The 25794-nt window shown below is 34.9% G+C and overlaps 1 protein-coding gene across 2 annotated transcripts in view; it reads left to right on the forward strand.

Annotated features, from left to right (window-relative positions):
• Window positions 1-527: 527 nt before the first annotated feature.
• Window positions 528-25794, forward strand: part of LOC141434278 (uncharacterized) — a 145657-nt gene continuing 120390 nt past the window's right edge. For both annotated transcript variants that reach the window (XM_074096679.1, XM_074096685.1), the window contains exons 1-2: window positions 528-669; window positions 7835-7912. In XM_074096679.1, coding sequence (XP_073952780.1) covers window positions 619-669; window positions 7835-7912 — 129 coding nt within the window. In that variant the 5' untranslated portion in view covers window positions 528-618. The remainder of the gene's footprint in view (window positions 670-7834; window positions 7913-25794) is intronic.

Raw genomic sequence — 25794 nt, forward strand, 5'->3', positions numbered from 1 at the left:
TTCTCTACAAGTAAGCAATTAGCAAGGCAGCTAGAAGATTTTTTTGACAATGAAGTTTATGGACTTTTCTTAAATGTCGTAATAAAAATCGCGAGGTCAACAGCTCACAGAGTCACTACTTTGCCTGCTTTGATTCGAATCATACCCGATTTCGAACGTACTAGTCCGATGTTGGACTACCTACTTGTGAAGTTATATTATACGTAGAGAGGAATAATAATGTTTAGTTATATACCTATATGAAAATTTAAAATAAAATACTTACCTACCTCTAAATGAAACAATCACACTTTAGTAGGTATAGGCATAGCCTAAAATGAATAGCCAGTGATAAATAATATCAATACAGATTACCTATAATACCTCTAGTGATTACAATCAGCCACGCCACGTTACACAAAGAGCCAACTGGAACGCGCCGAAGCGAGCTAGCCCTCGTTATCAGTCGCGCAAGAACCTAATCACTTTCATTGCAACCCCGCGAAGGAGGTCGCGCGGCTATCACCTATCGCACGCAGTCGGTTCCGCGCAGCAGTCGCGCGCAGGCGTGCGCCATGCCCCCGCGACGCGCGTGACAGTTGCGGCCCCGCACTCCACGCGACGCCCGGCCCGCCGGGAATGGAGGCCTGCTGCGCGCTCAGAGCTGCCGAGGACCTTGTGGGCGACCAGGTACGCCTCTACTCCCCGACACCACCACTCACGGATCATACCTTCAATTTTTTAAGTGTACATCTTCAAATTGAGTGCAGTTTTGATAGAGCTCGTATCAAAGTGCATCTGACTCGGGATCTTTGCACTGGCGCTGATTGCTATGCGATGCTATCGGTGCCGGCGGAGCCCGGCGCTGGCCGGCGATGCCACGCCGCTCGGCTCCAGACTAAGGTTTCCCTTAGCACAGTGCGCTACATACTTGTTTGGTACAGTGCTGCAGCAACTGGGCCCATGTCCGATATTTTGCGAACAGGACGACAGCCCGCTGTTATTAAATCCGGCAATTGCTAGGCGTCATGTTAATTAAAGTATAGCAAATTTGATAACAGTTTTACATATTTACAGCTCTGTTTATGCAATGCAGTTCCAAACAAACATATGTACGGCAGGTAGGTACGAGTATAACTGAACCGCGATTTGATTAGGACTGAAGGGTCTGAAATTGTATAAAGATTTTGACGTAATTAACTGTCGCTTCTATTGTTAATCTCATTGCGGTTTAGTCACATAAACATATTAAAATTGTAAATAGGTAGTTATTATAAGTTTTTTTCTGTGCATATAAATTTAAACTTCTAAGACGACGACACTTGAATTATTACTCATGTTGTGACGGACGGTGGTACAAATATACATGTTTAATGTTGTGCAGCGAATTTATGTACCTATATTTATTTATTTTCTATATGTTATATGACTACCTTATTATTACTTGACTAACAAAATAACAGGTACGATTTGACGAAAGTTAACACTCTCACCCTGTGTTTTAAATTGCTGTGCTTTTGTTAGAAATTAGATCCTGAGTTTAAAATATAAATAATATCACTAATAAACGATTTATTGAATACTGTACGCACTGGCAACAAGGCTAAGAAATTACTGACCTAATCATTTTTACAAGAAGTATATTTTAGTATATTATAATTAATAATGTATTCTCTAGGGCCTTTTCAACAAAATAAATTAAAATAAATTGATAATGTAGAGTTTTTAACGATTACGTTTTAAACATACCTACTTCACTGCTGAAAACATATAAATAACTGGTATTATACTTACCTTAAAAATGATTAAGTTTAACTAAAAATAATTCACCAAGCAACTTTATTTACCTTAAACAAGTTTGAACAGTTAGAAAACAAAAGTCAATATTTATCTAACAGTAACGTCGATTCACTTTTGTGGTCGCCGATCAAATCACGAATTAATTAATATTCCAATCCATTATTTTTCAAATAACTGTAGAATAATGATAATTTTGTGTAGAAATTAATAACCTATACAATAGACCGATATCTCAGTGTTGTAAGTTCTGAGCAAGTGCGTGCGGATAGAAAAGACATCAACGCCTTCCGACGGCAAGCGACGCGACCAAGACTAGACGATACGTCTGGCATAAGGACTGTTACACATAAACTATGTAAAATAGACGAATAGAAATGTTATGGTGTGTACTTCCTTCTTTAGTCGACGTCGAAACTTTTTCGCCTCTTTCGCTGTTAAAGAGCATTTTACGGCAATTTCATGTTTTCATGGGCTTTAGTAGATTACGATACTCAATAAAATGTTTTCCTTTCTGGACCACCATATTCGCATTAACTTATTTTTCTGTTAATCTCGTCAAAGATTAAGTTGGAAAAATAAATACATGCATGGCTTTTTAACCATATACGCGGTTTAAGCTCGCGTGACATTTCTATTTTTCTCATTTTCTATTAGTTCTGTGGACTATTACTAACTTTAAAATATCCAATTAGCTTTTAATGATTTATAGCTGAGCTTTAAACTAAACTTAAATAATTTGCGTTATTTATTGTATCGTAGTAATATATTAGTTTCAAGTATCAACAGAACTCTACTTTTAAGTAGAGTTGATACTTAAACAGAATTTTTCCAGATTTCGAATATAAAACCGTGGGTCGTTACACTTATTTATATTATTTTTAATTACATTAAAGTATTAAACTGTAAAACACTCAAAAATCTAAATAAATACCGGTTTGAAAATAATTAATTACCTTACCAAAATTTTACTGGCACCTACGTAAACTGACAATAACAGAATATATATATAAACCGACCAGGAATAAAAAAACCTCGCCATTATTGCGCAAAACTACTGAAACTAATTTCGTCAACTGGCAACAGTAAAAAAGACGTCATTAACGCCATCTGTCAATTGCTGTCAAAGCTAAGTGTCGATTTTGCGTGATCTATTTCTTGGTTTGTGAGTTATTTTTACGCTAAAATGCTAAAAACTATTAAAAGTTTTTTAAGAAAAGTGGCTTGTAAGTACATTATACAGTATGTATAATGGAAATTGACTAGTGTATGAATGAATTAGTAAAATTAAGTCTTATTTTATTTTAGGTATATATATCCTGATCTCCCGTCATTAAAATACCAAGAGAAGATCAGACATCGCCTAAAAAAAATTGAAGAATTACCTAATTATTAATGTAAGCAGCAGTGATAGAAAACATCTAGACTTACAACTGTAAAAGAGTCTTATAAATATCTGTTACTGAACCAGTCAGTAGGTACAATCTGATCATGGGTTAGTATCAAAACAAAACGCAACTGGTCGACGGCATCAACTCGCCTTAAAATTATTTGGTTAATTCGTAGCTAGTTGAATACACAAGACAAGGAATTAATGTTAGTAAATATAATTAATGATTAATATTAAAATTGAAAATTATTGGTTTTATTTATTTAGCTTATTGAATGTATTAAAACCGTACCAGATAGTTTCTTTAACTGCAATGAAAAATAATTACATTATAATTAAAAACAATGTATGTAGACGTTCTAAAATAAACCTGATTTTATTTCATCAATAATGTATATTAATATATAATATTTTTACACTAGCCAATTCGCATATGTACGACTGTACTTAGTGTTGCTATAATTATTACTAATATAACTCCCCCAGGGCAGGTTTTTTAATTCCTAGTCGGGCTTTAATCCAAACTTAGCAAGTAAATAATACTCGGTAAGTTCTGTGGGCAAATGCGAACTCATCTGCAATTACGAGTATTAACTTTTTAATTTATTAAGTATACATATTTTAAATATGGTATGAGTAAATTTTTCGCATATTTATTTATATATTAAATTGATCCTTGATTTAAAGTGACAATGCATTACATTTTTGCCAATAATTTAAAGCTTGACTGTTTGAATCATTTAATTAATAGAAATAAATAAAATAAAATGAATTTTTATTGTTTTATTTTTATGTTAGGATATCTTATATATTTATATTTTTATTCTTTATATTATATTTTGATTATTTTTGGGGAGGAGGGGGAGGGGCGGTTGCATGCAACTAAGGCTAAGCCAATGATTATTGTTATTATTAACTATATTTTTACAAGCTTTTATTTCTATTACTTAAATGATTCAAACAGTCAAGCTCCCCCCAAACCCCTCCTCCTCCGACATTAAAACCGAAATTAAATTATTCAATATCGTAAATTGATACTCATACTCATCCACTTTAAAAAAATATCGGAATTTCCTAATGCTCAATACTACCGTGGCGTGATGTCATAGCAAGCATATTATTACACTTAATATTTTGTGAAATAAGATCATCATTAAGATAGCCTTTGTAGAATAAAGGGTAACTCAAAAATGCACTTGTTTCGGAAAAAGTTTTGAATTTTTTTTTTGTTATAATTGTGCTGTAAATTAAACTCGTAATTGCATCGTGTATTTAGGACTATTATGAATAACGTAAACAGAAACAAATCGTCAATTATGAACACTTACATTTGGACTTTAAGGGGCTGTTTCAACATCCATTGATTAGTTTTATTTGACGGATAAATGTGATGCCGTCTCCGTCTATTCGAACAAAATAAACAGAGACGGCATCACATTTATCCGTGAAATAAATTTAATCTATGGATGGTGAAACAGGGGGTAAATCTACCTCCTTCGTACTTATGTATACCTACGTAGAGTCATTCACGATGACGCGTGCCATGGTTCTTAATACAATGTCATTAATGTCTAATTTTGACAAAATCACTCATCTTCGTGGATGGCACTAGGTATAGAGGTAGGTACAGTCGAGAAAACTGAATCATGTACCAGGGTGGGACCTTTGTGCTACTAATCATGTTGACACCCCATACCTTTGCCTGAGAAACCATAGCGAAACTGATTATGTAAAGGTTCCACCCAGGTACTTACAGTAATATATGTATAACAGTACTTTCATTTCCATAATACGTGTATTAACGGTTACCATTTGCTTTAAAATACACTTTTGAGCAGACTACAAGCAACTAAAGAACCTGCCCTACTGTACCTGCAAACTTAACAGAACTATTCACGAACTATTTAATAGAATTTTGAGTTATAATCAGTGTCCAAAGTTAAGTTATTTGATTTTCAATTATTTTATTTTAAATTAGTTAGTTAGTTATATTAATTTTTATTTTGAACCGAACTAACTTAGTTTGTACGTTGTGTCATCATCCCAGCCTATATAGCTTGGGTGGTAGTTCCCACGCGGGTCCAGTGCGGATTGGGAACTTCACACAAACCATTGAATTGCTCCGCAGGTATGTGCAGGTTTCCTCACGATGGCTTCCTTCACCGTAAAGCTCGTGGTAAATTTCAAATGTATTTCCGCACATGAATTTCGAAAAACTCAGAGGTGCGAGCCGGGGTTTGATCCCACGACCCGTACGTTGTGTACTAACAAATAAACGGATCTTTATTGTCTGAAGAGAAAAATAAATATATTATTAAGTCGTAAAATGAATCGTGTTTTAAAATTTAGAAAATATTATGCTGTAAATTTATTGTAGCTTACTTTATTTTGGACACTGGCATACTTATTTCAGTTCCCATCATAGAAACGAAGACATAAACGATTGTGAGTATAAAGCCGTAGTATTCTGTACAGGGTGAAATTATGAACGTAATTCAAAATTTGTGTTTCAAGCTCCATTAATGCTAGACAGTATAATGCATTACCGCATTTGTTTAAATTACTTAGTCTGGCAAAATTTAGGATGTTCATACTGTGTTGAAATTAAATCATGAACTCAACGTATGGAAACTGAAAATTTATTCTGACTAATTTTAACAAATGAGCGAGCGAGCTTGAAACACTAACTTTGTAACACGTTCAAATTTTTACCCTGAATATCTTGATAAATGAAATCATAGTCAAAAGGTACTTACGTTACAAATATAAATAAAAGACCCTTTAACTATTCATTAGTCAAAAGGCATGAAGCACGGGTCGAATCTCACATGTCACCGATAAATCGGTTCTTCCACTTGTCCCGAAAGCTTTAAGAAGTACGGTTATGAATAATACGAATCGTTTGTTGTCCACAACACAGTGTCGAATGGGTTCCAATCTTAGCATTTGCATAAAAAGCTGATAGTTTAGAGTGAATGGCTTCGATGTCAGCTTTTTATTATTAGCCTCAAAATAGATAGAATCGATGTCGATTCGAGAGCCATGAAATAAAGATTTGAATTGTTAAATACATGGTTAATAAGCGGCATGATTTGTTTGACACACTCGATTCGACTAATAAACATTAATTAAGTGGCTATTCTTAAGAGTAGCCACTTAAGCCCCGAGCGGCTCTTACTTTTATGTACTTGTAACTTTACAGAATAATTATTTACTGAAAAGCTTTCGTAATTACCTTAGATATATACATACGTATATATTACGTATGGATATACTACTTTAGTTTTTCATTAGATAATAAATTGTCAGGTCGAGGAAATAATTTTTCGAGACATAAGTAAAAATTAGTTTGTCTGTCATTTAATTAACATTTAGTTACTTTTATTTTACTTTTGGTAATAATTTTATACTTAGTTTAAGATATTATGTAATGTAAATAATTAAGTTAGTATGATGTGTAATTTTCAAACTGTTTGTAAAAAATTAAATCGATTGAATTTGCTACATTCTTTGATACCAATATTCAATCAATGGCAGAAATTTCCTGAAAATTGTTTGTTTGATTGTGAAAAAAATATGAATACTAATTCACCTGAACTTACTTACATATTAAATTGAATAAGTAGTATAAAGGCTTTTAAATAAGATGTGAATGTACCTAAGTCTAAATAAAAATTAATTATATGTTTACTTAACTTCAACAAAGTAACAAAAAAAAGAAGTATGATTTCTCTTTAATATTTTTTTCCAGCCTACCGATTTTAGCGTGCGTCACATATGTTTTACATTTCCTAAGGATGATTATATGATATAAATTACCAGTTCATCAAGCCATAGAAAAAAGTTATAAAACTGCTGACTAAACTTTTCAGAATTTTTTCTTCCTTAGTTCCGCGTTAGCGACCGCTCCAATTTTTTCATCAGTAATACACCCTGGCCACTTAGATTTTATGGGGTTAAAAAATATAATATTAAAAAAAGACGTTGCCGCAAAGCAGAATATTTAATTAACTCCTATCATACTATGCTATTGCTATTATTTTCGTAACGTACGACAATCGATAGGAGATTTTTTAAAACCTAATAAAATGTAAGTGGTATTTAGTTTGCAACATATGTTACCTACACGTTGCTCTAAAGGGGTTTCAATCATACCGCTTTATATTATAGCGTTTCTAGGAGGTGTGTAAAATATTTTATGTAAAGATTTTTCCATGAACTCCCTCAGCAATAATTTTGAAAAAATAATATATTATGGCTTGTTAGTGGATGTATCACTGGTGAAGAAATTGGAGCGGTCGCTGACGTAGAACAAACGAAACAAAAAACTGAAAAGTTAAGTCGGCAGTTTTTTATTTTTTCTATGGCTTGATGAAAATGTAATTTATGTCATATAATCATCCTTAGTAAATGTACAACATAAAATCGATAGTAAAATATTAAAGAAAAATAGTACTTCAATTTTTTTTCCTGTATGTATAGAGCTTAGTGGGCTGATCATCCATAAAAATTACAAGCCGAAACTTGCTGGGGGCAGAATCACTTAGCTTACCCTGACATGGTCTTTTCCAAATAAAAATAAAGCTAGAAAAGAACCTCATTAAAATGTCCAATAACTTTCCACATAAAAAAAGTCAAAAATAATTGATTTAGTGTTTCCATGTTCAGATCGTCCCTGGCGGCAGTCGCTGGGGTGCCCCGAATGCCTCCGGGCTCCTCGACTCCTGGTTTCAGATGCAGATGCAGGTTAGTGTTTAACCCATTATTTCCTGGATCTTTAGTTCTTGAGTTTGGGATAGTTGTAACAGTAATTGATATCGAAGCACCTATTTACGATTTATGACGCTCGGGAAATATTTACGACCGCAGTCTCACTTAAACTGCTTGTCCACCAGAGCTAAATATGTCTAGTTATAGCTAAGCTACAGATTATGATAATTACTAGGTAATAATATATCTGACACTCGCTTTTGATAACTTCTCTATTCACCTACCAACCGATCCACCGCCGACGTTGTTAGCAGGCACAGAGAACGTTTTCGGGTGTCAAATGCCAAAGTGAATGCCGTAGGAAAGTATTCTAATTTGTATTTATGACGGACAACAGGCTAAATAATCAGACTTGCGTTTGGTTTGTACATATTTAATCACAGATTATAAGCTATTGTTGTTCTTCGTAAATCCATTTTTTTATGTACTCTGTAATATGTCCCACTGCTGGGCAAAGGCACCTGCCAATCGAGCTGAAAAGCGCTCAGGTCGTCCCGCCATCTCTTCTTGGGTCTGCCTCTGCTCCTTTGACCATCCTTCGGAACCCATAAATTTATTATTACCTATTTATTGTACACTTTTCCGACACAAACTTATTTGTGCTGATTCCGGTCCAATACATTAGGTGCAAAGAAATGAAGGTGTTGGCTGAAAATCAGCGCTGTAGTAGGCAGCATATGCTTACTGCAGCATAATGCTGAGTCAATTCCTTTTCGACATCATAAAATGTTTTTCTTTTCTGTAAATTATGTATTATTTTAAGTTTGATGTCGAAATAAAGTTATGTCTATGTCTATGTTTATGTCTAAATAAGCGGTGTGCTACGAAAAAATTGATTTAATAAGAGTATTTTATTTCCCTGCCCCTGGTCAGCGCTACTTTCAATTAATAAGAATAACAATCAAACTCATTTTATTTGCAAGTGTACAATGATTTAGGTTCATCTTTTATAAAACAGAATGGAAGCTGAGGCGGAAATTCAAAAATTGGCAAAAAACGTGATTCGTTACATGATGACGCTGTGCAATAAAAATCGATTGATACTTTTATTATTATTAAATAATTGGTAGTTCTTTCGTAGTTAATTACAAAAATGAATAGGGGCAAAATAAGAAGAAATGATAATAAGAAGAGAATGAGTAGTTTTATATTAATTTATTATTATTATTATTGTTCGTTTAGATTTTTTGATATTTTGTATTTTTTTATTGCATAATTGTTTTTTTTTAGTATTAAGTCTTGATTTATTTTGATTTAGAAGAAAATAGATATGGTGGAAATTCAGAACGCATCGGAGGCAAGAAAATAAAATTGTCGATATTACGAACTCGAGTAATATTTATGTTAATTTAAGCATATATACCTACTTTTTTAAATTTTAATACTGCATTAATTTCTCTTCTTACCGTTCCATCAACGCCCGACTGAAACCCTTGATTCTAGAAAGCCGCACATTTACATAAAGGATTTCATTATTATGTAGACAATGACAAAGAAGTTCCATAACCGGGGCAGACCTGCGGGCGCGAACTAACTAGTGAATAATAAATATCAATAATCAGAAACTGACTTATTCCAATTTTACTGTTTTTATTCCCTTTATCCAGTAGCTTAGCGTGAGGGGAAGGGACATATTATTATGGCCTCGAACGGTAAGTACGGGTGGCGAGCGTGGCTTTTTTTTTAATACTATAATTAAAAATCCTTTTCAGTTCTCATGCTCGTAAACTTCGTATTTATGCGTAGATCTAGGCGAGATAAAATGACTTTTTATGCTCTAGTCACTAAAATCTAGAGTGCATAAGTAAAATCTTCGTCTAAGACCACGGTGTCACCGACAACAGAAACAAACAAAAAAGATTCTACTCTACATACTTATTTATTTTTAATATTTTTTTAATTATAGATAAAGCTAAAAATCATATCAAATACAACCAAAAAAATAAAAAAATTGCAATCATATACTAAAACAGGTAATGCACGAAAAATCAAAGTGTCGCCATCGAAGTGAATGACAACACTTACAAATGAGTTGTTATAGATATAAGTAGATATAGCAATGCATGAAAAATGAAACCTATTAAGTTAATGGAAATTTATGTGCATTGTTATGTGTGACACCTGCCTGAAGATAAATTTCTGTAATCCCCAACCCGCCTTGCCCCCCCCCCTCACGCTTTATAATGTATTTAATAGCAGAAAATAAAGAAAAGATGAGATTGTATTTTAGTTTCAAGGTGGCTCTATCTTAATATTGAAAAAAAAAAACTATTTCGATTTTTTGACGTTAAACATCTTTAAGATACGGATTTATAAAACTTTTGAGACAATTATCAAAAAGCTGTATTAGTTTTAACATGTTTTTAACTTATTATCTCTCAATCCAGCCAAACGGCGACCAACCCTAAATGACAGCTTTTTAATTCATTAAATAATTTAAAGATGCTTTATTTGACTTTATATTGTTGTGCTTGCTTAGCGATAAATTAGAGAGACTGTAAATTTCTAGCCGGCGCTGGACGGCGCAAACTCACGCTATGCCAGTACATCTACCTACCAGGTGTATATATTTTTAACCGACTTCAAAAAACGAGGTTATCAATTCGATTGTATTTTTTATATTTGTTACCTCAGAACTCCGTCATTTATGAACCGATTTGATTTTTTTTTTGGTTACCTTCAATTAAGTCTCCAAATTAGGATCTAATGATTGAATTCTTAGGAAATCGAGGAAACTCTTCAAATATTGTGGAGACACATATAGTAATTTGGATATATTTAGTAGTAACTCGTGCATTTGCCCTCATAAATCATCATTTGGTGAAGTGGAACTGATGATGAAGACCACAGTTGACCACCGGAGCTACTACTCAATAACAAATATTTCACGGGTTGAATTTCAATTACTTTAATACGGTTGCTAAACAATGTTATCGTCGTAATGCAATGGTAAAACGGAACGGGTGATGAAGCACCAGGACTCCTCAATAATGAACGTCTCTGCACCAGAAAAAGCAATCTATCGTTAAAGGTGACGAGTAGTTGATATTAAACTTAATCTTAGATTATTTACACTAAAAAGAGTAAAAAAAAAATATAACAAAAAATTTAACCGACTACAAAAAACCATGACAATAATTTTCTACGATCATGAAGTCGGTGCCTCAGCACGAGCCAGCAGAAGTGATTGAAGCCCAATATATAGCATGTTGGTGAGGTAGACGATTATAGGTCCACTCCTGCTGGCTCATGCTAAGGCACCGACTTTACGCTGGTAGAAAATTATTTTCATGGTTTTTTGTAGTCGGTTAAATATTTTGTTTTTTTTTCCTCGCTGTAGTGAGGTGAAATTTTGTGTTTCAAAATTGTTTAGTGTCTTATGCTTTGAAACCTTCGCTACATTCAGGATTATGTCCCGAACCGCTCGCTTAGCTCGTAGTTCAACCCTAAGTTCCTTCGCTTGCTCGGGTTTTGATACTCGAAGTCGCCTCAAACAGTAACTTTCCAACCATGCAGCTTCTTGAGAATACGTACCTATATATTTGTTTATTTCAAGTTTTCAGACACATTTTATCGCAATAAAGAAAGGACTGGTTTATTTTCAGAGTTTATATATCATATGTAATACAGTACATAATGCAAACCCGTTATCAATTTGAAATCGAAAAAAAGCTCACGATAAAATGATAACGATTTACATAAATTAATAGTAACATTCTCCGTCTAATTTGATAACTTGCAAGGATTTAAAGGTAAATAAACTTCTTATCGCGTGTAATGAAATTACCTACATATGATATTACGTGAATTTAGTGACGTAAAATTTTTGAGAAATATAATTAGAAATGCATTGAAAAAACATGGCCGGTATTGTTTTAAAGCAGGTTTAAATCGCTCGCATAATTAAATGAATGTCATAGATACTCATACATGTATTTAAGTAAACTAGAGCTGATGCTCGCGCGGCGAAATAGGTACATACGTGTAAAAAAATCTGAAGTTAATTAAAAATGTGCAATGTATCAATATTTACATTGTTATTCCTTAATTACCCATATACCGATTACAAAGCAAAATGACTGAATCGTGTCTGTTTTTTGTAACTAACAATTTGTACATAATTAACGCACTTAGAAGAAAGCGCTTGTTTTGGTAGTGGTTGGGTAGGAAACTTATGTACATTATCGATTACACAAAAAAAAACTGTCAGAATCATGCACCGAAGGCTCCTTACCTAACAATATAACATTACTCAGATTCATACACTATGAAAACTATAAACTTCGTCCTGAAGAAAGAATAAGCCGGATTGAGAAACGAACTTTAAAAAAAAAATTCTCCCATACATCAAACCATACCTAGTCGATTCACAAACAGCAAATGAATATTAACTATGTAGGATTTTTTTATGTAATACAACTGCAAATTAACATCGCAAAACTGTGAAATTAGTAGAAAAAGGGACAATGAAGTAATTATATAAGAATTTTGTTTTTATTTTGTGGTACAGAATCCTAAAAAGAGCAACTTTTCATGGAAAATAAGTTAAAAAGTAGAGATGGATACGAGTAGCAAATAGTCGTTAAATGGCTTATGATTTTATCACAAGTAACGTACGCACGAGTAAACACATCTGAGTTTGTTTAAAATGACAGTTTTCTAAGAACTCACATATAACGAGTTTTAGCTTTTGTAGTCATTTGCTTGCATGAAATCCTTATAACAAAAGAAATAGCATAGTATCAGGCATTAATGGGTGTTTTGTTTTCGGGATAAAAGAATGTCATATTTTGATCCACCCAACGACTCGTACAGCTGTCTTAATTCGTGGTTTAATTAAACAAATTTTAATATAACGACTATGTACAATCTATTGATATCTGTACATAACCGTAAATACCATATTTTACGAGTATGTACACATCTTTTTAAATTAGCTTGCGAACTTCGGGTTGGTACTGACAGGTATAAAAGTGAAGATGATGTATGCAATTTTCCGCCTACGGTCGGATATAATCGATTTATCAATCGATTATAATCGATAGCTTTAATTGTCGATTTCATTCCTACGTTAGGTCCGATTGTAATTTTTTGTGGCGGCAATGGTATGAATTACGCGTGTGGCAACTTGAATGCTCAGGAAAACCATAACTAAATCAGTTTAATTTATTGCAGAAAACTTTGAGCACAGCTATTAAATACGATAATGTTTTGTATATTATGAACAACGAAATCAAAACTTATTGAAGTGTAGAAAGGAAGTCACAATTTGTATCGTTATTAGGTTGTGACCGGCGACGCGCGACTCCGCATACGGTGGAAACTGATTCGAATGGTCAATCACACCGACCCCTGCTTTGGTGTAACCCATTATTTATTATTATTATACATATATCCCATGATCAAGCTAATTCTACACTACTAATAATTAAGGGGCATATTTGTACGGAAATGGTTCCATCACTTTTTCAGTGGTTAATTAGTAGTTCAAAGTCAAAGGTGAAGTCAAAATATCTTTATTCAAATTAGGCTATGAATTATTAAATAAATAATAATAATATATATAAAGTGGGAAACTTGACACCAATTGACCTAGTCCCAAACTAAGCAAAGCTTGTGCTATGGATACTAGGCAACGGATAAACATACTAAATAGAGATAAATACATACTTACATTGGACATCAGAGCCAATAGGTCGGATGTGCATTTTTGATACTTTACAAGTCAAGCAAAATTAAACTTTAAAAGGTTTTAACGTCGACTTAATGTATCAAAATTAAGAAAACTAGTTATTAATATAGAAAGAGCATGTAAATACAAGTATTTTCTGTCATGGCCTGAAAGAGGACAAAAAATTTAGTATGATTCTAAAAAAAAGTGATTTTGGTAAAAATTGGACATCCGATCTATTGGCTCTAATGTCCAACATATTATTAAACATCCAAGACCCGAGAACAAACATTCGTATTATTCATACAAATATCTGCCCTGGCCGGGAATCGAGCCCGGGAGCTTCGTAGTCAGTTTCTCTAACCATTTGGCTATCCGGTCGTCGTATTAATACCTAAAGTCCCAAATTAAGCAAAGCTTGTATGATGGGTACTACGCAACGGGTGAACAAACATGCGTACAAATATAAAGTAAAAGGTCCAAGACCCAAGAACAAACATTCCATTTTTAACCGATTTAAAAAAAAGAGGAGGTTATCAATTCGGTTGTATTTTTTTTGTTGGTTACCTCAAAACTCCGCCATTTATGAACTGATTTGTTTTTTTTTTTTGGTTCGTATGAATACTTTAATTAGGTCCCATAAGCACCAAATCAAGATCTGATGATTGCATCCTAAGGAAATCGAGGGAACTCTTCAAATATTGTAGGGACACCTATAATAGTATGGATATATTTAGTACTAACTTGTGCATTTGCTCTTGAAAATCATCATTTGGCAAAGTGGAGCTGATGATGAAGACCACAGTTCACCACCGGAGCTGCTACTTAATAACAAATATTTCCATGGGTTGAATTTCAATTACTTTAATACAGATGCTAAGCAATGTATGCTCACCGTAATGCATATGATAAAAAGGAACGGGTGGTGAAGCACCAGGACTCCTCAATAATGAACGTCTCTGCATCGGAAAAAGCAATCTTTCGTAAAAGGTGACGAGCAGTTGCTATTAACTATTGTATCTTAGATTACTTAGGTACACTAAAAAGCGTGGAAAAAAATGTTATAAATAAAAATTTAAGCGACTATAAAAACCATGAAAATAATTTTCTATCAGCACGAAGTTGGTGCCGCAGCACGAGCCAGCAGGAGTGATTGAAGCCCGATATACTCGTAAGTAAGTATATCGTCACTACTTTTAAAAAAACTCGTACTTAAAAATAGATAATTTTTCTGAGTGAACTTTATGAACATTATGTTAAGGTTCAATTATGTTGACATATTGATTTTAGATACGAGATTTTTTTCAAAGTAGTGACGATATGTAGTATGGGGTAGACGACTATAGGTCCACTACTGCTGGCTCGTGCTGAGGCACTGACTTCATGCTGGTAGAAAATTATTTTCATGATTTTTTGTAGTCGATTCAATTTTTTCTTATATTTTTTTCATTTTATTTCTTATTTTTATTTGACTGGATGGCAAACGAGCAAGTGGGTCTCCTGATGGTAAGAGATCACCACCGCCCATAAACATCTGCAACACCAGGGGTATTGCAGATGCTTGTCCAACCTAGAGGGTTAAAATGGAATACCTACCGCTAAGTGCCAGTAATTTCACCAGCTGTCTTACTCTCCACGCCGAAACACAACAGTGCAAGCACTGCCACTTCACGGTAGGATTAGCGAGCAAGATGGTGGTAGCAATCCGGGCGGACCTTGCACAAGGTCCTACCACCTGCAAATATATTTTCATACACATATCTGCCCTGACGGGGATCCAATCCGGGAACTCGAGCTTTATAAACAGATTCTCTAACCTATTGGCTAACAGGTCCTCGAGACTGTGACAAAGGGTGAGATAAAAATAAGAACAAAAACTATGACCAACTAAACCAAGACTAAATGCATAGTAAGTATAGGTAAAGGCTGAATGATGAGATCAGCCACAAAAAATTTAGTAGTGCAGGAGCAAAGTAAATATAGTAGCTGGTTCAAATATACGAGTATGAGTATAGGTAATAAGTTGATCAAGTCAAGTCAAGTCAAGTCAAAATATCTTTATTCAATTTAGGCTATAACAAGCACCTATGAATGTCAAAAAAAAACTACCACCGGTTCGGAAAAACCTCTGCTGAGAAGAATCCGGCAAGAAACTCAACGAGGTATATATATATTTATTTTAAAACAGATTTACAATATTATTAAATGATATGTATACATCACAAGTATTTAACACAACTTTATCCACAATCCGTTGATCCTTCCTCATCCACATGTTTTGCGACACAGTAGTTCCAAAAATTAAAGGCATTAAGTATAGCATATACCGGGGGTGGCCTGTAATATGAGGAAATAATTAAAACATAGAACAACATTAGTTCAGCGACTTTTAAAAATAATTAGTTTTTTTTTTTTTTATTAAACTTTAAAGTTTATTCGAAGAAGCAATGTAATTCAAAATGGTTGTTGTTTGTAGCGTGACACGCTTTACACAAATTAAGTGTAAAGTAATATACATATCGAAAATACAAACTGAGACATTCTTCTTAGTCGGACACTCTTGTCAGAGTGGTAGTGGTTGCGCAGACGAGGTACACGGAGAGTGTTCGGTGGTCGCAGACTTTTTCGAGGACAGCCCTCTTAGCAATGTGCTTCCATTTCTGCCGGTTAGAGGCGTTGCGAGTACACTGGACCATGGTGGACTCAGTAGCTTATTTAATCAGGTCAGTCCAGCGAGTTGGTGATCGGCCGCGTGCCTTCTTACCTTGCACCTGCCCCTGAACCACCAATCTCTCCATTGAGTTCTCATTCCTGGAGATGTGACCAAAGAACTTCAGACTGAGATCAGAATCAGAAGTGAGACATGGATGCACAGAAAAATCACAAAAATAGACCAGCGCTGGGAATCGAACCCAGGTCCTCAGCATTCCGTGCTGCGTGCCATACTCCTATACCACCACTGGACAGGATTAAAGACACGAATTTCTCCGATGCACACTATCTCAGGTTGCTTTTTTTCTAGTACGCTACTTAAGCAGCAGCAGCGACATCTATGTTTCGCTCTCATCGAGACACCCTTTTGGAACTAACCGCTCACCCAGACAAGAGAATGTCCCACTAATCAATCAATTTATGATTGGTTATTTGGAGTATTTTTGTATTTTTTATTTCAACTACAGTTTTGTTACTTTTACGGTCATCCTGTAGAACCATATCCAAAAATTCGATTATTTTTTTTCGATATGGTTTTACTTACGGGAAGACCGTAAAAGTATCAAATTTGGAGTTAAAATAAAAAATACTCCAAATAACCAATCATAAATAATATACAAACAATGAACGATCTCCTCTCCTTCCCAGAAAACACTTCAAAATCAACAACTAAATATAGAAACCATTTGTCTAGTCGGCCTCTGAACGTTCGATTGGATTCGGTAATCGCGATACGTTACATTTTCCCGTGCGTAGCGCGTGTAAAATAATATTAAACGCACCATTAGCCCCTCGCGTACTGTGACATCGGCCATTGTTCGCTTCCTCGCATCCTCGTTACATCACGATGACGGCCGCCTGTGCTCAGCGAGCGCTCTTGCTTTAGTACTTACCTCTACAATAAAAAAGCTGGCAGGGTGCGAGTAAGGAGAGGGTTCCATCTCCTAAGCAAAATAAACGCGATGTGCAATCATTTTTTAATGGTTCCCGGCATACACAAACAGACATAAAGAATAAGATTTTCAGATTTTTCTTATTGGTTGTGCTTTAATGGTTGCATTTTTCATTGCTCAAGGGGGTTGTAGACCTGAGTATTTGATATTAATATCAGCTACCTCCACGCCATCCTGAGAAAGAGGGCCTTGAGTGACGGACGGACAGTCAGATGGACATTCAGTTTTTGCCATGTTTAGGTACGGAACCCTTAAAATGAACCACAAAAAGGAAGTTTTTATTGGAAAAGTAATAGTGAAGAACAAAAGCAAAGCGGTAATTATAATATTTACCTACCTGTTGGTTATTAAATTAAAAAAAATATTAGCAAAAAGTTAACCGACTCCAGAAAAAATCATGAAAAATAAATTCTACCAGTTTCGTAAGTACGAGCCAGCAGGAGTGATTGGTGGAAATCTAATAGATAGAATAGATAAGCCGCTCCTGCTGACTTGTGCCAAGGCACTGACTTTAAACTGATAGAAAATTAATTTCATAGTTTGTTTTTGCAATTTTTTTTTTCGTTTTTTAGTGTAACAAATCTAACTTAATAATAACTTAATGTCAAGTACTGGTTACCTTTTACAGAATATTGCTTTTCCCAATGCAGAAGTGTTAATTGTTGTGGAGTCCCCCAGGTACTTTACCTACTCGTATTCGTTCCACGAGCATAAATTGCTTAGTAACTGTATCTATTAAGGTAATCGAATCATTGTCGGGAATCGAGTTTACTACTCAAGATTACTGTAAAAAGCGCTCCCTGGAAACATCTTTCTTTGTAGGTACCTATAACATCAATCATTTGTAATGTTACATTTTCTAACTTTTTTGCCAATGCTATCAATTAGCTTTACACACTTCAGTGATTTTACTCAGTTGCGTAAGCGCAAACGTAAATGAGATTCATAATATGATCGGGGGGAGGTGCAAGGGGGGGGTGGGAGGACAGTGACAGGATTCACGGTCCAACTGACGAACACAATGATCGCACTCAATACCTGATCGATTATGCCTTTGTATGTTTTTATGTGTGTGTATATAACATATCATTACCTAATAGTAAATTCTGTACCCACAGGTTAATGGTAGCTAATCACTTTAGGGCTTAGAAGTTCTTCAGTTTTTTAAATATAAGTAGACGCTGAAATTCAAAGATTATTTGGATCACATACATAAGCAACAAACATAAGTAAGTTGTATATAAGTATATACTTAGACACTAAACCGCATCCGTTCATTTTACGTAGCTGTAGAGCAGCAGATTTCAGGAGGTATGCAGCATGAAACACCCTTACTAATGTTACAAATGCGTTAGTAACGCTATGTTAATAAAGATAAAGTAATAAAGATAATGTTACCTCTTCAAGCTTAAACCGCTGAACTGATTTAGGAGAAATTAGGTATGGAGACATTTAACACCCTGGGAAGGACATAAGACAGTTTCTTTTCGGAAAAATTGCATAGACCCCACGGAATAGTGATAAAAGGATTCTGCGTAGTAGATGAAGTAGCGGAAAACAGATAAGTAGTCTTCTATTAATAATAGCTTTTGCCCGCGGTTTCGATCGCGTTAAATTTGGGGTAGGTAATTTACTTTCTGCGGTCCTTTTTTCGTGTTTTGATTGATTTTACGGAGGTTTATAATAAGAAGTGCCAATTTTCGAATTCAACAATGAACCTACAAAACGTTAAAGTACTACGCGTTTCCTTTGCCCGCGACTTCGTACACGATATATAATTATTCCCGTGAATTCTTTGTACAGTGTGTTACTGGCAGTCAGGCTTTTTTAAGGGAGGTGAAATTACTGGCACTTGAGGTATCCCATCTTAGGCCTCTAGGTTGGCAACGCATCTGCAATCCCCCTGGTGTTGCGAGTGTCTATGGGCAGTGGTGATCTCTTACCATCAGGAGACCCACTTGCTCGTTTGCCAACCAGTCGAATAAAAAAAAAAAAAGTAACATTTCTGTAACAACCATGACATTAAGTTAATTAATAAATTCAAATTCAGACTTTGTTAACTTTCTAACAAAATCATAATTACTAGCAATGTACAGCAAAGTAAATTGACAAGTAAAATCAGTTTTTTTTTTTTTTTTTGACTGGATGGCAAACGAGCAAGTGGGAAAGTATCTGTCGGCTGTCATTTACACTTACTACTTTATCATTTTACTTTGCTGTACATTGCTGGCAATTATAATTTTGTTAGAAAGTTAACAAAGCCATGCAGAATTTTAATTTATTAATCAAATTAATGTCATGGTTAAGGACGTCTTGTAGGCTTTTTTAAATCTTGCTTTAAGGCTTAAACTGACAGTTCTTGTATGGATCTTACAGGACTTAAGACCACTTAAACCTAGATTAAAATGCCTGCAAGAGGACATAAATTACAGAAATACGTTACTTTAACCTCCCTTAACAAAAGCCTGGCTGCCGGTAACACACTGTATAGAAACCTATGTATACATGTTCCTGTAAAGTGAAACAGGCTACTTTTATCAGGGAATTGGAAATGGAAGTTCTAACTCTTTAGATCGATTTAAAAAAGCTTTTACTAATAGAAAGCTACAGTTCTTGACCAACATTGGCTACCTCCTTTTTTCTTCGGAAAATGCAAAATTTCCTAGAGATAGATAAATCTTTTACTAATAGAAAGCTAACTGTTTTTGATTCACATAATTTACTTTTATCCCGAGAAATTTTAAAGTTCCTGCGGGACTTCGATGCGAAAATATAAATCCCTATATATGCTGATTTGAAACGATGCGCATTACATTACACTAGGGTAAGGTACCTACTCAGACCGCGTCACAGATTCTACAACACCTACTGTCTGTGTAATAAATGTACTAATCTACCCTAACAAGCGATAGGTAAACGACCTTTAATTTCGCACAATGTTAATAAGGCATGGAACCATGCATATTCGGCGACACTATTTTATTTCCATATCTCACACAACTAGGTAAATTGTAACTGTTAAACATTAAAGACACTGATAAAGTTAGAATCCGCGAAGGTGGTGTTAGATACCATGTTCAAATAGCGATGAGTACCAACTTTACCCCGTACTGTTATCGCAGCGTATCAATAAGCAAACTTAACGAGACTATTCACTTAGAATATGGCGTTTGTTTACCATCGCACTATCTTCATACAGTTTTTAAATTGTGCATGAGTGAATCATCCATTAAGTAGTAAACCAGAACTGTGTTTCTAATAAGCACCTACTTTGAAGCCTCTGAGTAGAACTGAAAATATTAAGGGTTTATTCAGTTACTTCCCATAAAGCTTCTTAACGATATAAAAATGATTTGCTGAAATATAGTCTGTGAATACAATCTATTCCAGGCGGTCTTAGAGATGTTATAGCATTCTACCGAGCCCAGACAATCTGGGTTAGGGCGACGCGACCCTAAATCGAATTTGTAATCTCCGTCTGGCAGCATACGTGCGAGCGAGATGGCGCGACGCGGGCTGACCTAGAGTAGCAGGTTGGGAATCCGGAAGGTATGAAAGAACCGGCTTCGGAGCGCATTTTTCCATTCAAAGGAAAGCTCGCTCAGACTACGCATCGATGGAACTTGTATTTTTAATTTAATTTCGTATAAATTATCTCATTTATGATTTCATAACTACTTATCGTTATTTTTTTGTAGTTGCCTGTAGGTACACCTCTAGCACCCTCTAGGTTTGCTCCTCTGTATATAGCTACGTATTCGTTTGCATGTGTTGTTAGGTAAGTATTAAAAATATGTAATCACGGGAAACGCTCGTCCTGTTGCTATAACCGTAAGAGTAAAATGCTGTAAGTATAGGTATATTAAATATTTGTACAATCCCTCTACTCACAATAAATAAGAATACAATACAATACAATAACTATACATATATTTAACACCAGCACAGTAAGCAGTACAGAAAACAGGAATCGCTGACTGAACAAATTACTCTTATCGAATAAATTACTTTATCGTTACAAATATTATGTTTGTTTTGATTCTAATGCTCGGCTGCATCAAAAAACTGGCTCGAGTAATCACGTGATTATAATAAAAATATGAACCACAGTACCTAGATATTTTTTTTAGCCTAAATATTTACCCAAAACTAGTCTTTATCTAAATAAACAGCTATGACTATCTATAAAATTCAAATTCAAATTCAAATCATTTATTCAGTGTTATGGGCACTTTTATACGTCATTTTTTAAACTACCAGCGCTTTCGGAAAGACCATCGTTGCCACGATGAATGCGCCGCAAGAAGCTTGGCAGAAAGTAATTTTTTCAACATAAAATAATTGCAAATAAAATACTTAAAAACTACAGTATCCAATTAAATAAAAAAAGAGAAAAAAATACAAAATAATAATAATAATAATACAGGGATGTATGGGGTCACTTACATAAAAGTAAACACAACTAAGTATTATCTACGTTCAGTGGAAGTGTAGACTGCTTCCACCGTATAATAAATTAAAAAATAAAAATAATAATTTAATTCTAAAATTAACATTTCAGGTCAAGTAACCATTAAGCTTTTGGATTCCGAAGGCAAGCTCACGTCTGCCGCCCCCAAAGTTAGCTCACACGCACTCATGTCATGCTCTGAAAGCAAAGCGGTACCGAGGGCATGGTATTGCTTTCGTTCCCATAAGCTCTATGGGATCGTCTTGGGAACTTCGACGTCGCTAGCCTGTGACTAGAAATTAAACTAAAAATATACAAGTTTAAAATCCATAAGCTTAACAATATGCAGCGTTAAATATAGCAAGGGGATGTATAAAGTTCCTGAGTTAATAATAAAATTACTATATAGCAAGGGGATATAGAAAGTCCCAAAGAAATAATAAATAAAATTAAGAGATGTATATAGTCTCTGAATGTGAAAGTAAACTAATTAAACTTTAAAATCTTCAGAGGCGAACAAATAATATCAGGAAGCGTAACTCAGAAAAAAATCCACACAAAAAGTGGCCATACCTAAAACCAAAACGACTTATGATTCAAATACGAATCAATTTCGAGGTTGCAAATAGACGTGCTTGTTGATTGGTTAAAATTCAGAAAGAATGCAGGGATTGGTTGGCTCGCGTGATGCAATGTCTGATGACAACCTGACTGACGTTCAAACGGATCACTTCTTACATCTAACGTTTCAATGCAATGACATGTCATATTTATATTGATAATGACAGATTGTTTTTTTAAGCGATTTAAAGGAAAAGGAGGTTATCAATTCGGTTGTATTTTTTTGGTTATTAGGTACCTCAGAACTCCGTCATTTACTATGAATCGATCGTTCTGTATAGGAATACTCCAATTAGCATGAAATCAGGCTCGGATGATTGGATCCTAAGGAAATCGAGGGAACTTTTCAAATATTGTAGGGACACTTATGGTATTTTCGATATATAAAGTAGTAAACTCGTGCATTTGCTATTGAACATCATCATTTGGTGAATTGGAACTAATGACAGACAAGTGAAGACCACAGTTGACCACCGGAGTAAGGTACTAACTCAATAAGAAGTAAAATAATGTACATAAATAAATAAATAAATACGTATTTCACGGGTTTAATTGCAATTATTTTAACACATTTGCTCCTCGTAATGCATATGGTGAAATGGAACGGGTGGTGAAGCACCAGGCAGGACTCTTCAATAATGAACGTCTCTGCATCGGAAAAAGGAATCTTTTGTAAAAGGTGACGAGAAGTTGACATTAACTATTGCATCTTATATTATTCACACTAAAAATCATGAAAAAAAAATATAACAAAAATCAACGAAAAACTTTAAATAATGGTGGTTTATTTGAGTTAACAAAAATAAAGACTGACATATTCCCATACTAGATGAGCAACTGTCATTTAATTATTGAGCCATAGACCACAGACATTTTGCATAATACTTACCATGTCCAACTAATAATGTATTTGAACATTTTGAATATAAATCTAACTTTACGACTGCTTACTAGTGGAAAATGATCCCTGGACATTTTAATTTTGCATTGTTTCCGCACCATTTCATAACAGACGTTGGCATGATAATTCTGAGCTGTTCACAATCAAAAATTCGAAAATTTGACGTGAACTCACTAAACTTGCAAAATAAATATCAGTCAAATTTAAATGACGCGCATGCGCGCACGACACAGTTTAGGACACAGTTCCGCTTCCTGATATTGTTTGTTCGTAGTTCAGAGGTGTAAAAAGCCTCCAATGTCAAAAATTAATAATAATTATTAAAATAAAGAAATGGAGATGTATAAGGTCTCCAAATGTCAAACTAATAAATATTTTTGAATTAAATTCTGCAACGCGGACAACGGCAACAGAACCAGAAACTAGACACGAAATGCGCCCCGGGACACTGCCAAGTCACACTTCACAACACTATACAATACAAATACACCGACATAAAAACACACACACACACACACACACACACACACACACTTGCACGCACACACACAAACAGGAGTTCATCACATCACACATCAACATCCTAATTTTCATCGGCTTTCAGTTTAGGCCATGTCGCATCATCCATCACATACGTTTAAGTAGCAGTTAAGCAGTTAAGCTCTCGAAAATAACTTACACGAGTAACATAACAACTTACAAACAACAAAATCCTTCCAAAGGATACCGCTCGGCTTGCTTTTATTTTGTTTTTGCTCTAGCTTAATAACTAATTAGACCGCCTTGCTGGTAAAAATAAATCTAGATTTAGTAGTAAAATCTGGCATAAGCTTGACAGTTCCATACATTTTGACACTACTAAACTAAGCTTAACGCTAACTCGAGATGTATGTGTTTCCAGCAAGTAGCCATTACTGACTAATGCTACCGAGAGTCCAATTAAGCAAAGTAGAGTAAAGGTTAAGCCAGGTTTGTACTGACTGTACAAGACGTACATCAAACAAACTGTCAATCTGACAGTTGCACGCTATACTCCGATGCGAGCGGTCATACGAACCTATATTTGTATTATTCAGTGGAATACAGACATTTAAAAATAATAATTAACATATGTTTTATTGTGCCGAAACATATAATGGTCCTTCGAGCATTTTTGTGGACCCTCGCGGAAGTTCAGTGCAGTGCTTTGGACTAAGTATATCGGTAGTGGCAAGACGGCAAGCGCCATATTGGATGCTACGTTTTTCGTTTCGCAGAAGTGTGCAACTCATTTACAAACTTTTATAAACTTTGCACGTTGCAAGGAACTGATTACTGCGCAGTGCGTGTTAGTGTCAATTACACTAGTGATCAACAAATAAAACTTATTTTTCCGTGTGTGTGCAGTGCTCCGCCGGACTTTTTTTTCTATTCAGTGAATAGGATTCTTCGACTTTTCTAGTATTTCTGACTAATTCTGACACCCGTGGTGTCAGGACTTTATTTACTCGCGTTTGCAGTGCTTACGTGCGTGAACATTTATTACAATTCAGTGGACTTTATTTATCCCGCAAAAACTATCCTTTCGCTGCAAGTTGTAGCATTAATTTTACCCTAATTACCTATGAGCATACAATAGGTAAGGTGAGCCGTGCTCCCTCCTCGACGTTCGGGTGCCAAAATCATTATCAATATTACTTGATTTGTTTTTATAACATCGACTTTAAACAGAAAAAACAACACATCCTAAACACTGCTGTATTCAGTGATTGCAGCATCAAGACATTTCATCGACGCATTCAACTGTGATCTATAGCTACCACATTTTTTTTTGTGCTATTCGCAATTTATTTTGTAAAAAAAATAATAATTGTAAAAATATACCTACAATTTCTCATTTGTGATAAAAGCTGTAGTGCAAGCCAGGAAATCATTCAACGATTTTACTTCGGTCAATAGTTCATTCATTGCGTTTTGGTATTATCTTTACTTCATTTAGTACTCTTGTTGTTTGCAAATGCAAAACGCACACGAAACGTCATCTTACGCCGTGCAAGAACGAAACGTCATCGAAGCGCGCAGGCGAGCTGTACATTTGGAGAAACGAAACGCCAGACCAACTTCAAGTCGCTGTCGCTACATCGGCGAATAAGCGAAGCGGACGGAACGGAACGGAACTGCGCTGCGAGCTGCGATTGCGATCCAAGGCGGCGAGTCACTTCATTCGTTCGTTCTTCGCTTCTCTCCGCCCGCTCCGCCATTTTGTTTGCGCATACGACCATAGAAAGAAACTTGTCTTGTTAAATTAGCTTGTTTATTTTGTTTGTGTACTTACGGATAATTTTGTTGTTGAAACGATACAAAGGTTGTTTCTGTTTATTAAGTCATCAATTGCATAAAGAATATAACATAATTGCGTATAAATTATGTTGGAGTGTACCGCATACGCATACGGTGCATGTTGCATCATCCATATAATATTGAAGGATATTTGAATTGTTACAGTGTGATACAGGTATCGTAAATGCCAAGTTTTATTAGAGAAAGTGAAAGTAATTAAGTTATTTACAA

Source organism: Choristoneura fumiferana, chromosome Z (genome assembly GCF_025370935.1).
Source record: "Choristoneura fumiferana chromosome Z, NRCan_CFum_1, whole genome shotgun sequence".
NCBI classification, from domain to species: domain Eukaryota; kingdom Metazoa; phylum Arthropoda; class Insecta; order Lepidoptera; family Tortricidae; genus Choristoneura; species Choristoneura fumiferana.